At 47.3% G+C, this 12214-nt stretch overlaps 4 protein-coding genes across 4 annotated transcripts; 3 read left to right on the forward strand and 1 right to left on the reverse strand.

The window, feature by feature from the left end:
* The first annotated feature begins 2660 nt into the window (after positions 1-2660).
* On the forward strand, positions 2661-3981 carry EDB93DRAFT_1187365 (uncharacterized protein). Its single transcript, XM_041450840.1, has 5 exons — positions 2661-2892; positions 2947-3293; positions 3349-3438; positions 3495-3851; positions 3909-3981. Exons 2-4 carry the CDS (start codon positions 3123-3125, stop codon positions 3621-3623), a joined length of 390 nt encoding a protein of 129 aa, XP_041300907.1. The 5' UTR covers positions 2661-2892; positions 2947-3122; the 3' UTR covers positions 3624-3851; positions 3909-3981.
* EDB93DRAFT_1271797 (armadillo-type protein) lies at positions 3958-8427 on the forward strand (the record flags this gene model as incomplete). The annotated part of the gene is made up of 17 exons (XM_041454345.1): positions 3958-3996; positions 4060-4085; positions 4140-4289; positions 4359-4471; positions 4524-4621; positions 4673-5083; positions 5140-5235; positions 5286-5368; positions 5417-6463; positions 6510-6936; positions 6989-7065; positions 7111-7205; positions 7254-7357; positions 7406-7720; positions 7771-7976; positions 8035-8122; positions 8188-8427. 17 exons carry the CDS (start codon positions 3958-3960, stop codon positions 8425-8427), a joined length of 3615 nt encoding a protein of 1204 aa, XP_041300908.1.
* Positions 8397-10908, reverse strand: EDB93DRAFT_231985 (FAD-linked oxidoreductase). Its single transcript, XM_041455794.1, has 7 exons — positions 10474-10908; positions 10165-10422; positions 9852-10111; positions 9602-9790; positions 9069-9550; positions 8913-9007; positions 8397-8772 (listed from the first exon to the last, which is right to left on the reverse strand). Exons 1-7 carry the CDS (start codon positions 10666-10668, stop codon positions 8662-8664), a joined length of 1590 nt encoding a protein of 529 aa, XP_041300909.1. The 5' UTR covers positions 10669-10908; the 3' UTR covers positions 8397-8661.
* A 241-nt stretch (positions 10909-11149) lies between these two features.
* Positions 11150-12102, forward strand: EDB93DRAFT_1257258 (uncharacterized protein; the record flags this gene model as incomplete). Its single annotated transcript, XM_041454073.1, has 4 exons — positions 11150-11413; positions 11464-11692; positions 11746-11826; positions 11888-12102. 4 exons carry the CDS (start codon positions 11150-11152, stop codon positions 12100-12102), a joined length of 789 nt encoding a protein of 262 aa, XP_041300910.1.
* Positions 12103-12214: the final 112 nt, after the last annotated feature.

Below are 12214 nucleotides of genomic sequence, written 5' to 3' on the forward strand. Positions count from 1 at the left end.
TGAAGATTGATCTCGAGAAGCGCCAAGCAACTCAGCGTGTCAATGACGAACGACGTCATCGCAAAATTGAAAAAGCCCGCAGGCTCATTTTTAAATGTGGTGTTGGTATCAACGGCCAACACATCAAGAGGATTTTACAAGACGAGTCACTAGTTCCAACTCGGGTAAGTAATTTATGTATGAATCTTATATATATACCTCAATACTTCATATCAGAACGCATTCTCTATACGGTTCCTCAAATATACATTCAATTTTTTTTCAATGTTTGTCGTGGACTTGCTTCACGAGTTTGAGTTGGGTGTGTGGAAAGCTATTTTCATACATCTGATGCGCATTCTTCTTGCTGCGGGTGGTACAGTAGTCAAAGATCTCAATTTCAGGTAAGTCATAGTGTTTTTCGCCACAGTAACACAACACTTATAAGACTATATACAGGTACCGTCAAGTTCCTACATTTGGCAGGGGAACGATCAGACGTTTCCATAAAAATGCATCTGCGATGAAGCGTCTGGCGGCCCGTGATTTCGAAGACATGTTGCAGGTAAGATCGATCCGATCAGACATTCAGATCAGAGTTTGATGGGCTTTTCATTTCAAGTGTGCTATCCCAGTATTCGAAGGACTACTCCCTCCTGAACATGATACAGTTGTTCTTGACCTCCTTTTTGACCTCGCTACCTGGCACGCTTACGCAAAACTTCGTGTACATACGGACGACACTCTCGCATTCTTTGACTCTGTCACTGTGATCCTCGGACAATCAGTTCGCAAATTTCAATGCACTGTTTGTGCGTACTATCACACAACTGAACTTCCAAACGAGTACGCTGCACGTGGACGCCGTGAGGCTGCATTGGCATCAAAACAAGTGGGTTCTGCAAACACGTTGCAGAAGTCTAACCCAAAGGTGAAAACCTTAAATCTTTTCACCTACAAATATCACGCGCTCGCTGATTACCCAAATACTATCCGGCGAGTTGGTACTTCAGATAGCTATTCAACACAACCAGTAAGTGATCTCTTCATAATGTTATTCATACAATATCTAATATTATACAGGGAGAACTCGAGCACCGTCGATCAAAGCGCCGATACCCTCGCACAGCCAAGAAGACGGATCAAACCCTATCCAGCATGACTTCTCAAGAAGCATGGGAACGCCTAATTGAGAAGGTGATTGCTGCCCTTGCAGCAAAGCAGATTCTGAGACCACGACGCACCCGAATGTCTCCTTCGGATCATTATTCAATTGCAACATATGCTCGCACAAATGACGACATCACCTCTTGGTTAATCGAGCGCAGAGACATTGGAGATTTGCCTGATCTTGCAATCGAGGTAAGCTATTTTCGTACATGTGTATTCACATTCTCATTGTATTTTCTTAGGAGTTTATTCCACGACTCAAGGACCATCTCCTTGCTCGACTTCGCAATTTTGCATATGACGGAGATGAGCATGACTTCTCCGATGCTGATCGCACCTCAGTTCTATTCACAGACAACAAGATATACCATCACAGTATCTTGCGCATCAACTATACAACCTACGATCTACGACGCGAACAGGACACCATCAATCCCCGTACTCGTGCCGACATTATGCTTCTCTCCCACGAAGATGAGAAGATTCATCCATACTGGTATGCCCGTGTGATCGGGATCTTTCATATCAATGTTGAATACCGCGAGGACAACACTCAGACATACTCACACCCAACTCGGATGGACTTCTTATTTGTCCGATGGTTCAGACGGGATAGTTCACCTGCAGGTTGGGCTGCAAAACGCCTCCAGCGCCTCGAATTTTTCGATGAAGACAGTCCTGACACATATGGATTCTTGGATCCAGACTCCATTGTTCGTGGGGTTCATCTGATTCCCAGTTTTCAACATCGTTCAGATCCTCAAGATCCTGAGTCTGACTGCCGTTTTCAATATGTGAACATGTGCGCATTTGTTTTTTATTTATTCTTGCAACTAAGGCTGATATATCTACATCATGTATATAGATTTGTCGATCAAGACATGTTCATGAGGTTTCGTGGTGGTGGAATCGGCCATAAAGCTACCAGAGACTGGGACGATATTCTCCAACACGAGAAACATGGAGCCGAAGAACCGGAAGAGGGTGATCAGCTTGAAGAAATCATTGCCGACGTATCAGACGTGGCTGATACAGTGGAGGAGTGGCAGGATATCGAGGATGACAATGCTGACAGCGAGAGCAGTGATGAAGAAGGTGATGACGAGGGTAGAGTCATGGCTGACGAAGGAGAGGAGCTCGACGATGACGTGCTTGCAGAGGAAGGATATGGCGCACTTTGATGTATTTAGCATGCTTCTCGATCGATCGAACGCTCGGCGCATCAAATTTTCGTTTTCATTGTATGTTGCGCAAAGACTTTGATTACAGTACCTATACGACATTGTGTACATATTTTAGTATCTAGGATATGTCATGTAGATACAAGAATCATCTACTTAATGTCGTTATGATAGTATCGCGAGGTGGGAGGTCTCATTCTGAGTTAATTGCTGCATTCAAATGTCGCGTCGGGGTGTTGATGACATCACACGGACTTGTTTGGTCATATGTTCAGCCACACTATCGTCCATATCGGGTAATCTCTCAGTTGCGCAATTTTTGTGATGGCGGCCTTGTAAGAATGAAGGCTTTTTAGGAACGCTACAATCACGTAGCAGAGCCGCTTGCCACTCGATTAACGCTAACGTTGAAAAGTATGTATGCAGGTCAATCACTGACTGTGGACTTCCTTTAGGCAGTTACCAAAGAGGTGACAATAGAATGGAGAAGGCGACTCCAGGTCATTAATACTGGCGATGCTCCGAGGGTAGTGGTCGGTCCTTTTAGAACAATGGTTTAATTGTGAGCTACGCCATCGTGAACTTCATTGTATTCCGTTAAAGCTGAAAGTAACAGGAGACCCTTTCTCTGGTGTGGCAATGCGAAGTTACCACACGGTCGTGACGGTCCACACCAGCTGGGTATATATGAATAGTCCGATCTGGTTTTGCAGGAATAACCACACTCCAAGCCCTTGATCGATAACTTCCAAGTCATCTTCTGGTTTATAGTTCCACTTATTCACCTCAAACATGTACACAACCTCCAAGAAGGACCATCGCATTATCATGGGGACCGACCGAAGGCCAAACCCACTGCGCTATGTGAATCTTGAGGAGTGGGACGATGGTACCTACGGTGACATATCATTTCAAGAATCCCAACCGGAGACCCTCGAGGAGCCATGGCCATATAGATTTCGGGTAGAATTGCATTTCAATTTCGACTCCTTCGCTCCTTGAATGACCTGACTACTAGAATGGCGAGAGCGTGTGGATCCACTCCACAGGTTATGATTGGTATCAAGGGAAAATTTCTGGACAACCCAAGGCTGCCCAGACGAAGATGGTGAATCTCTTGACATAATTATTGGACTGCCCTGCTGACCGTTTTGTGACTGACAGGGTGATGGACTTTTTTGGCCTGTCACTTATAATCGTAATAAGCGCAGATATGCAGCACCTCTCAATGGCGAGTTGAAGCCTGATACTCCGCCTATAAGGAAGATGCTGGAGGAGGCAGGTGTCTTGTAAGGTGCTGGCACCTACTCACCGTTTCCTTATTTTACACCGTATTATGTTCCATGTACATATACAATGACCGACATTGCATTGTAACACTACCACACATTCACCGACGCCATAGTATCCTATTGTTTTGCCTTTAAAGAGTTGTTATCCGGATCGCTCTGGTTGTCTTGTTTCTTGGAGTAGACTTGACCCAAATTATAGGCGCATGTGTGACGTGCGTGACTGAAATCTGTAAGTATTCTAAAAGCTCTAAAAGCGCATCATGATTGTGTGGCTCCTGTCTGCCAGCTTCTATCACGATTAACATCTTAATCCACGACTAAGACAGACGACCACCATGACGAAGACGTATCTTATGAACAGCCTGATCGAGAAAGTTAGTACCTTAAAGTTTGCTCACTAGGATCAACTGAGCTCTTTGCGATCTCGTGTACTACAGATGCAATCTCCGGACCAGGACTTTCGGTGTGTGAGGTTTCCAAAGACAATCATCTTCGTATTTTCTGAAGTTCTCGATAGATTTATGGGTTTAAATGACCTGATGAGTGAGATCAAACAAGATCCAGCCAGCTTCATCGGAGACGAGCCTACCGAGACAAAGGTCCTCAAACAGGTACTTTCCTTGGTAGAAGACAGAATTTCGGAAGTAAAAAATCAGGCTGTCAAGTGGTATGTCCCACATCTACTCTGCCTCGCTCTTGGAACTTATGACTTTTATGTATGGTACTGTGCATTTAGTCTGGGTCAATTGATCAAGATTATCCGCGAAACGCAGATGGAACTCGTGGTTGATAGCTTAATCAACTTTTCAGTGGGAAAGGACGATGAACTGCGTGATATCTCTGGTTTGGGTAGGATATCAAGATTGTTGGCGCAACTTATAATCTAATAGCAAGTATCCAGCATTGAAGACGATTACTTCTGAGTTGCCATTGGAAGGCAAAATCACTCCCAGAGCATGCGCAAAGCTCGCACCAAAGCTTCTACAGCAAGTTTCAAATGTAAGATCGTTTTGTCAGTCCTTGCCTTGCTCTTCACATGGTCACTTGTAGACGGAAACCCCACCGGAGACGTTGATCGAGACATTATCAACGCTATCTATACTCATCACTCGTTTTCCTGTCCACGTATCTGATCCAGCCCTTACGCCACATCCTCTGCCTGCAATAGCTCCGCTTCTTTCACATTCTCGTCCTGCCGTACGCAAACGTGCTATTCTGACGCTTTCACAATATGTCCCCGTCGCTCCTCCTACGCTCGTCAGCGATCTATTGCAGAATCATGTCCTCTCGTTCCTTGCACCTAACGCTAATCTGGAAAAACAGCGCACGACCGTGCATTTGGTTGCTGCTATCATACGGCAAGCACCGCAGCAACTGACGTTAGTGTATAACGACATCATCCCCGGAGTCATCAAAGCTGTCCAGAGGGACGATGATGAACTTCGTGAGGGTTGTCTTCAGGTTCGCAAATATCTCTTCTACATCAACACTGTTACTGATCACTTATGTTGGTTCAGGCTCTTGAGACGTTAATCTTAAGGTCTCCGACAGAAGCAGCGCCGTTCCTAAGCTCGATAGTACAGATAGGAAGCCAGTTCATCAAATATGACCCAGTGAGTTATGAATCTACAACTTTGTATGGTTAGATCCCATCTATCCACAGAATTATGCTGGACTGGATGACGGCGAGGACGAAGAGATGGCAGATGCGGATGATGACGACGACGATGATGCCGATCTTGATGAGTGAGACTTACATAATTTATTTTATCTTTGCTCACAATGCGCGTATAGGTACTCAGACGATGAAGACACATCATACAAGATCCGGCGTGCTTCTACCAAACTTCTAGCTGCTGTGATCACTACTCGCCCCGAGCTCCTGACCTCACTGTACAAAGAGGTATCGCCCGTGCTAATATCGAGGTTTGGCGATAGGGAGAAAACCGTTCGGCTCGAAGTATGGGCAACTTATGGTGTTTTACTTAATCAGACTAGCATGTATGGCGGCCTATCACAATCTCAAGAGAATGATTCCGCCATTCGGAAGAGGAAAAGAGATAGCGAAGAGAGAATGGATGTCGAGGAAACGCCACATACCCTTCTGCGCTCACAGGTTTCTTCATTATCCAAGGCCTTGCTCCAGCAACTCAAGTCCCCGAAGACTCCACCACCGACGCTTCAGGCAGGCTTCCAGCTTCTGCATGCTCTGCTTGGTGTTCTTCCTGGTTGCCTTTCGAACCAAATTACGCCCATTGCCGCAATCTCTCGATCTGTGCTACTTCAGTCGCCAGCGACTTCAACTTCAGCCCTCCACCTTACATGCCTCTCCTTCATAGCATTGTATTTCACGACTCATGCTCCTGGGACATTTTCTGTGTCACTTCCTACTCTGACACCTGTTCTTTTGAAGTCAGCTGGAGAGAAACACCCTCGAGTTGCTTCAGAAGCCTTCCGCGTCTTCTCTGCTTTACTCAATGCCACAAGACCCGTAAAGAATGGTGAATGGACGGAGCATCTGTACGATCAAGCTTTTCAGCGTCTCAGCACTCATGACACGGACGCTGAGGTTCGCGCATGCGCTGAGGACTGTATTGCAGACCTATGGATTTGTGCTCCTGATGTCATCAAACCGAAAGGTGGCAAGGAATGGCAAGCTATATGTCGAACCACGGGTAATACAGGAGGAGCTGTGAGAGTGGTTACGAAAGTTGCGAGGGACGTGGAAATGAATGATGACTGGGTGAACTGTTGCGTTGAATGGATCATGGGTCTTCTAAAGAAAAGTGAAAGGGGAGGAAAACCGGAGATATTTATCGCCCTTGATACTCTTCTAAAAAGGTCAGTTCATTTTTTGGAGATCTGGAAGTGATCTCATTTTGTCCAGATATTCATCTGGCGTTCCCACCGATCTTCCGCCCACTTTGGTCCCCCAGATCAAACCCTACATATCGACCACAGACATTTCCTTACTGTCTCATGCATTGACCATCATCACAGTGTTACTCGAGCTATCTCCGACCGCTACTTTTCCAGAAGTTGAGCGTGAGCTTCTTGGTAATATCTATCAGATTGCACATTCGCCTCTTGTCTCAGGAGCTGCTCTCGATTCACTTCTGATGTTCTTCTCTTCGTTGGTGCAGGCTGATAGTCAAATTGCAACCCATGTTGTTCCCAGTTTGGCGACATCGGTGGAAAAGGCAAACAAGTCAGACGCCAATTTAGCCAACGTCGCTAAATGCATTGGCCAAGTTGTCCAAAGCTCTCAAGGAGTGGCAGCAGGAACAATTGCAGTCTATTCCAAGTATATGAAGGTCAGCCCAGACACAGTAAATCAACGCATTTCTCACATCACGCTACTTCTAGAAATCTTCAAAGTCAAAGTCCACCACTTCTATTGTGGTGCTAAGTCTGCTTATTGTCGGAGAACTTGGCCGTTTCATGTATGTTTCTCAGTATCTCCGTTTCCACTGATAACCCTGTGGCAGTGATATGTCGAAGCAACAAGATACGTTTAGTAGTACCATCGAACATTTCGCAGCAGAAGAGGAGGAGATTCGTGCTGCTGCTGCATTCGCTGCTGGTAAGTGAAGTATACACGTCAACTGGGTGCATGGATTGACGTACCTAGGAAATATTGCTATTGGAAATCTTCATCAATTCTTGCCTGCAATCCTCAGGATTGCAGAGAGTGATCCGCATAAGAAGTTGCTGTCGCTGCATGCATTGAAGGAGGTCTGGAATTTAGTCTTGTGTTAATTTGTGTTTTAAGAGTCAATCTAGGTCGTCACGCATTGCTCGCATGGGCAGCTCGAAGGTGTTGCAGAGCAGCTCTGGGCACCCCTTTTTCAATACTCGGAGGATGCGGAGGACAGTACACGCAATGTTGCCGCTGCCTGCCTAGGCAAACTTACTACAACACATCCCACACGATATCTCCCACAACTTCACTCTCGCATCCATGACGAGAACCCCGCAGCACGTGCCACTGTCGTATCTGCCATCCGTCATACGCTCGCGGAGTCTTCGCTATCATATGATGAGCTTTTGGCGTCGCTCATTATGGACTTCTTGGATTTAATACATGACAAGGATTTGGTGCGCCCATTGCTCTAATAAATTTGGATATCCTGACAGGCATTCCTCAGAATGTCCGCCGCCTTGCGTTGTCCGCTCTCAACTCTGCGGCCAGAACGAAGCCTCATCTCATACGCGAACACCTTCCAACTCTGCTACCGAGCCTCTATACGGAGATGAAAGTCAATTCCGATCTCATTCGTACGGTCCAAATGGGGCCATGGACGCACAAAGTCGATGACGGACTGGATGCACGCAAGACCGCATGGGAAACACTGTACACCCTTGTAAGCTTTTTGCTACACCCCTGTTCTCCCTCACTCATGCTCTCCCAGCTCGATACCCTGCCTCGCTAAACTCGACTTGTCGATCTTCCTCTCGCACTTGCTTGCAGCCATCAGTGATCCGTCGGATGAGATCAAAGTGATTGGGCACATGCTCCTCGCACGCTATCAGCGTCTCCGACAACCTCCATCGCACTTGCGCAGCGCCTCGATGAACTCACACCCTCTCTTGAATCGACGATGCGCGGCACAGCCGTCACTAAAGACACGGTGAAGCAGGACATCGAACGCGCAGCAGAACTACGGAGGAGCACGATGCGTGCTGTCGCTGCCCTCGGCAAAATCGACAGTGCGGGCAGTGCGCCCAAATTCGATGCGTTTGTGGAGGAATCGCGAAAGAATGACCAATGGGGCCTAGAATTTAGGGAGTTACTTGGGCACTGAAGGATTTCACTAGCAGGCAGTGTAGGCTATATCTGTTTTTCCAATATTCTTGTAGGCAAAGCGCAAACTGTTCTTGTGATTAGGATATATGTTACGTCGTCAATCCGTGACGTGGGTAGTGAGTTGAATCTACACAAGTACTTACATTCCTACGTCTAGCTAAGCCCTTTCTTGCATCAAAATCACCCAATAAAAAACCTGAGGGCCCAAATATCTATGACATAAGCAATTCTTTCATCTTCTTCCAAATGAGAGCCGCAGCCCCCTTTCTCTCTCTTGTGGCACCCCCTGCTGCTCGAGAACGCTCTTGTTCTCAATCGCTCGACGTGAAAGGTAGGGCATGACCTAGACATGAAGGCACAGTCAGAATAATTCTTAGAAATCACCAACAAGAATAGCACGGCAAAAGACAGACTTCATGTATTGTTGCGGAAAGGGGTCAATCCAGTAAAAAGAAAAATAGAATAAGCAGTGAAGAGACTCGCCTGCATCATGGCGCCAAATGGGACATACTTGATCACACACGGACTTTCACACTGCGTCCGCCCGACGAGGTAATTCGTCAGCGCATCTGACATCCCTGCATATCAAACAATAAGTTCGTGCAAATACTTGACAGAAAGCGAAGAAGGTAAATGTACCATACAGCTGCCCAAATGCAATCCTCTCCCCAACTTCAAGTGGGATCCGCACCACATCCTCTTGTACCTGATCGACGCCAACACGCTCGACGATTCCCAGGCCCTTCTTAACAAGTTCCTCGATGACGAACTCGCACGAGGTCATGTTATGTGTAGCAAAAAAGACACCAATGCCTGGTGTACCAAATCGGCCGGAGTGGTAGATGTCTTGGGAGATTGCATCGACTAACATGGTTACGCAATCGTGATAGCACTGGTCCGTCGCATCCTTCGAGGGTTGGACAGGGGGTTCAGGGTCGGGAGATATGGAGAGCGAGCGCGAGTGTTTTGACGAGTGGGATCCGACTGGAGAGCCAACTGAACAAGCCAGCTGATGGGCAGCAAGTTCATATGGGTGATAAGCTCCCCGGACAAGTTTCACTCCAAGCGCATATCCTCTGGCACGGGCTAGCGCCAGGGAGTGCGTGAGGTGCGCGGGCATCCTGTAATTTGAGTGAGCACGCTTGATCATTTGCGTAGATCTGAATACTGACCGTCGTAGATATGTTTGATAGGTCACATACACGAGAGGCTGCACTCTGTCATGCACAGATTCTCTTGTGGTTGGAGAGGATGTCCAAGAGGATATGTCCCACCACGTCCGCCAGAAGCCATGGGAGGGGAGCTTGTTGAATTGTTCCATCAATGCGTGTCCAAATGCGTCGATGGCGGGTTGGTACCAGCTATGGTGAGATAATTCAGTGTGTAAGATTTAGCAAGCAGCCGAAAAAACTCGAGAAGTACCTATACTCTGCATCGATAAAAATTCTTACTCCGCGTTCTTCAGCACGGGTACAAATCAGCACAAGGTCGTCGTATAGCCCTTTCAGGTCATGAATGTCAGATTCTGTTAGTGTTCCCGTTGATGTAGAGGAACGCAGGATAGAAAGATCAGATGGTGAAGGAGTCCCTGGAAAGAGTACCGGGGATTCAAGCGGTGCTCGAGTATTTGTGAGGTGTGCTGACAAGTTGATTAAGGATTGGGCATTTGGAAGCATAGCAGTCTGGGCGACCATGAGTATTGCGCTCCTCCTGATGTAAAATACTGACAACTCACAAGTTTCACAGAAACCCAAGTCCGTCTCCCTATATGTCCATTCTGAAGTGCCCCTTCTGTCCTCGAAATCGGCGGAGGCGTCGATACTCCTATAATCTCCTCTATGATACACTTGTGTACGGGCTGCCCTTCCATGTTCGTCTGACCCGTTGCCTCCTTCTGGTCGCCTTCAACGGCATAAGAAAAGAGAGCACCTTTGTTCTCTGCACGGAGAGCAAGCAGTGGTAGTGCACCATTGGCCGTGTCTGCACCGACGAACTGCCGACCTGGTTAAGGCTTCGAATAGACAATGACGAATAAATTATGTACCTGGTGGAAGAAAGTAGCTCGTACGAAACTCTCGACTATCTTACTCACTCCAGGGGTACTGAACAAGATACCCAATATTGTCGGTGCCGCATCAACGAGGGGGGTGATACTACATCCCGTACACGATATACGCACGCACGAGATCCGACAGTGTGCGTGTGTCAAAGGGCGCCGGTTCGCTACTTGAAGCATCATTGTAGAATGCGTAGCCCAACATGGAGGTAGCCAATGCGCTGGAAAGCACTAGCACGCGTCCCGGTCGTCTGAGAGGTGGAGGTGGAGCACTGGAGAAAGCTCGAGCGCGGACAAAGGAACGCAATGCACCACTACGAGTGATCAATTTCATGATTGTAGATGATTGAGAGGCGTGTTTGGGGTTGATCCAGGAATGGATCTTGGCTGAGGCTCGAGGCTAGCTCCGTCCGATTAACACGTACGGACATCGCAGGAACGCCAATCACGGGGTCACGGCATATACGAGACATCCGGAGCAAAGTCATCGCGCGCCCCGGAATGTTCATTAAAATAGAGCCAAAGAACATGGATTAAGAAGAGAAACTTGTAGGAGTCCCTTCACTCTCAGAAGAGTCGGGAAGCGCCGACTTCTTCGTCAGCACAAACCTTACTTAATTACTACTACTAGCACTGGGTACTTACCACACAAGTATCTGCAACCATGAGTACTCTACTTCGGTCAGTCAACGAACTCTCATCAATGCGCCCTGAATCTGGGCGGTCGCGTCCTTATACACGCCAGACAAGCGCATCCCGGCGACCATGGACTGCCCAGTCACGCCCTGGGACGGCGCGTCCCCAGACCGCTGCTTCCACTATGCACGATGCTAGCTTTGTTATCGCCCTCATCGAAAGTAGAGGCATTGCGCACGAAGTGGGTATGGCCGCTCTCGACAAAGATACGGGTAGAGTCATGCTCATTCAAGTAAAGGCTCATCTCCTACCAATTTACGGCAACTAACCCATGCCAATTAGCTGTCGGACTGTTCTACCTATGTCAAAACTCTACACCAAATGCATGTGCACACGCCATGCATGATATTAGTTCCCGATACTTTTATATCCTCTGCAAACAAAAGCCTCACTTCTTCTACTTCTTCCACGCGAGTTTCATCGTCATCTTTGTCGGTGCAGTTCATTAGGGAGGAGTTTCCTCAAGTCCCCATCGAACCGGTATCGAGAAAATACTGGAACGATAGCGCCGGTCAGCCGACAATACATTTTCTCCCGTATATATGCGCTTAGCCACCCTTCTAGGCTATCAGTTTATTGCTCAATTCTGTGTTGAAGACGATGAACGTGCGGCCACACTGGTATCTGTGACAGACAAGTCGAGATGTGCGCATATATTCACGTTCACTCTGCTAATTGCCAGCGTGCAGGTACTATACACTCTCAGCTGCATGCGCTCTTTTCAAATTTGTGGAATCTCGCCTCAATACCCGCTTTTCTGCGTGTTCTCTTCGTATACGCTATATCCCTGTCGAAGGGACAATGATGATAGACCCCGAAACTGTTAGAAATTTGGAGCTCATCAACAACCAGACCCGCAAGAAATCCACACATTCTCTCTTTGGGTATCTGGCACCATTTCCTCGATTTGTCGTAGTTTGACATGGTTTAGGGTGCTTAACCATACTTACACTGCAATGGCCACACGACTCTTGCGAACGAATATAACTGGCACCCCTAACAGGCCAGTGTTTGTGCTATAGAACCCTAATGA

The sequence above is a fragment of the Suillus bovinus genome, assembly GCF_016758785.1.
Source record: "Suillus bovinus strain UH-Sbo-P2 chromosome Unknown EDB93scaffold_165, whole genome shotgun sequence".
NCBI lineage: Eukaryota > Fungi > Basidiomycota > Agaricomycetes > Boletales > Suillaceae > Suillus > Suillus bovinus.